The sequence below is a fragment of the Montipora capricornis genome, chromosome 2 (genome assembly GCF_036669925.1).
Source record: "Montipora capricornis isolate CH-2021 chromosome 2, ASM3666992v2, whole genome shotgun sequence".
In the NCBI taxonomy this organism is placed as follows: domain Eukaryota; kingdom Metazoa; phylum Cnidaria; class Anthozoa; order Scleractinia; family Acroporidae; genus Montipora; species Montipora capricornis.
In genome coordinates, this window is record NC_090884.1 from 65,244,342 (window position 1) to 65,246,841 (window position 2,500).

General features: G+C 39.9%; 1 protein-coding gene across 1 annotated transcript in view; it reads left to right on the plus strand.

The window, feature by feature from the left end:
- The first annotated feature begins 1,304 nt into the window (after positions 1–1,304).
- The window catches only part of LOC138037648 (uncharacterized), a 3,042-nt gene continuing 1,846 nt past the window's right edge, over positions 1,305–2,500 (plus strand). The window contains exon 1 of the mRNA XM_068883550.1: positions 1,305–2,220. Coding sequence (XP_068739651.1) covers positions 1,305–2,220 — 916 coding nt within the window. The remainder of the gene's footprint in view (positions 2,221–2,500) is intronic.

The window sequence follows — 2,500 nt, forward strand, 5'->3', positions numbered from 1 at the left end:
TTATTATCAAATAAAAAGTTTAGCTTGGTTTCGTTTATTACAAGGATGTCTATTCCAGAGGAGGACATAAACACCCGAAGTTCATCGATATGTGCTACCAAGCACACTGGTCTGGAGGACATGATGACAGATAACGAGTCTCTCCCGCTTAACTTCGACAGCTCTTATTTACAATACCTTCAGCTCAAAGGTGACAAGTTAACGTGGATTAGTGATCTTGAATCCCTAAAACATTTCGTTGAGAAGGGTTTGAAACAACAAGGCAAATGGTCGTCGCCCGGCGGAAATTCGAAGCAATTTAAAAGCTCTGTCAACAACCTCACTATTACTTGGTACAGTAAAAACTGTACTGGTACAGTAAAAAGCAACTCACTCTCGCCTTCCAGGGGCGAGATGGACCCGTTTTAAAAGGTATCTTGACCAAACGTGTTCGAGACAACGCAGGGAGAACCGATTCAACGGGCTCGAATGTCTCTTCAACGGTCGAACAAGTAAATCCATTGTTGTTTGAAGCCAATGACATTTATGCTAATCAACCAAGGGTAGCCGAAGCGGGACCAGTATTTTCCAGTCAAGAGAGATCTAATACTGAATTAGTTGCTGAAATAGAAGGTATAAAACTTGACCTCCTTATTCTACAGAAAAAGGTAGAAGCCAACTCTAATCTGCTCTCGATAAATTGCCAAAATCGAGAGGAATTTGCTGTTAGCGCCGAACTTTGTGAATACAAAGGGAGGTGTGAGAAACTGGAATCATCTATATGCAAAAAAGAGAGAGTTATCGAAGAACTTGAGGAGAAATGTTTGTCTCTCGAAAATCGTGGTGTATCATTGGAACAGGAAAATGACTCACTAAGGCTTGCATTAAGGCTTATTTTACAAGAAAAGAACGAAGAAGACTCCCATCACCAGCAAGAGACGAACGAGTGTTTTTATCAAGTGAAAAACTCGAGCACGAATGTTGGGTGTAATAAACGCAACCAACGTAAAATGTCAACTCAGAATAATATCGTGACGCGTAAAAGGTTTGAGATCCTTAGTGATGCACAAGATGATCCAACAGAGACAGAGGCAGCAACACACAAAATCATCCGGCGACGGCAAAACCATCAACGTCAAAACCATCAAGTCTCAGAGGTGAACAAGCACTTGACGAAGTTTTGCCGTCAGAATGATTGGAGATTTATTGAACACAATAATATAAACGAAAAGGGGTTAAACCGTGGAGGTCTACACCTGAATTTTGCAGGTAACAAGCTTATTTTTAAGAATTTTTATCATGGTCTAGCTCATTGAACTTTTACTATGCCTTCCATTAATGCCGTGCCGTTGGAAGGCAGCAGTCAGGAGTCATCGAGAAGTCCGACTCAAAATCCTATTGATCGTTCTCGAGTATTGCCCTCCAAACGCGGTTTTAAGCTGGCCTCGCTGAATATAAATAAATTGACCACTCATCTTGATGAACTCAAGATCTTTCTCGTAAGTAACGATATAGATGTTCTCGCAATTAACGAGACTAAACTAAATGAATACATCACCGATAATGAGGTCAGTATCTCTGGTTATGATATAGTTAGACGTGATAGAACTACATATGGAGGTGGGGGCGTTTGCTTTTATGTAAAAAAGTCAATTAACTTTTCGGTGCGCAACGATCTTTGCATGGGCAGTCTTGAGAACCTTTGTATTGAAATACGCAAACCTCGTTCTAAATCATTTATTGTTGCTACGTGGTATAGACCACCTAATTCGCTTGTTAGTATATTTTCACCTTTTGAAGAGTTGATTGGGAAATTGGATTCCCTTAATACTGAATTCTACCTTTTAGGGGATCTAAATTGCAATATGGCCGCATCCCAGTTTGATAGCGATACACGCAAATTATTAACTATCACGGATGTTTATGGTCTTCAACAACTCATAACAGAACCAACAAGAATAACCGAAACTTCTGCAACATTGATTGATTTAATTTTTACTAACTGTCCTGACAAGGTGTTATGCTCAGGTGTGCGTCATATTGGCATTAGCGATCACAGCATGGTCTATGTCTATCGAAAATTAGCCATTAATGGACAGAGTAAGGGTCACACTAATATAACCTATAGGAATTTTCGAAGTTTTAACCGTGATAAATTTCGTAGCGATGTTGCATCTCAAGATTGGGATCACATAAACAATTCTTCCAATCCAAATGATATGTGGAATGAATGGAAGGAATCCTTTTTGGCTATTGTTAACAAGCACTCCATTGAGAACCACTCGTGTTCGCGCGCGGGGTTCCCCATGGATTACTTCTGAGCTTAAAAAACAGATGCACGATAGAGATATTTTGAAACTCAGAGCAATTAGATCAAAAAATCCTAATGATTGGGCTCACTTTAAAAGACAGCGGAACAAAGTCAATAGTGCGACTAGGCTAGCGAAGCAAGTTTATTATCAAAATATGCTAAACGAGCATAAGGGTGATTCCCGCAAAACCTGGCAGATCATCAATGAGC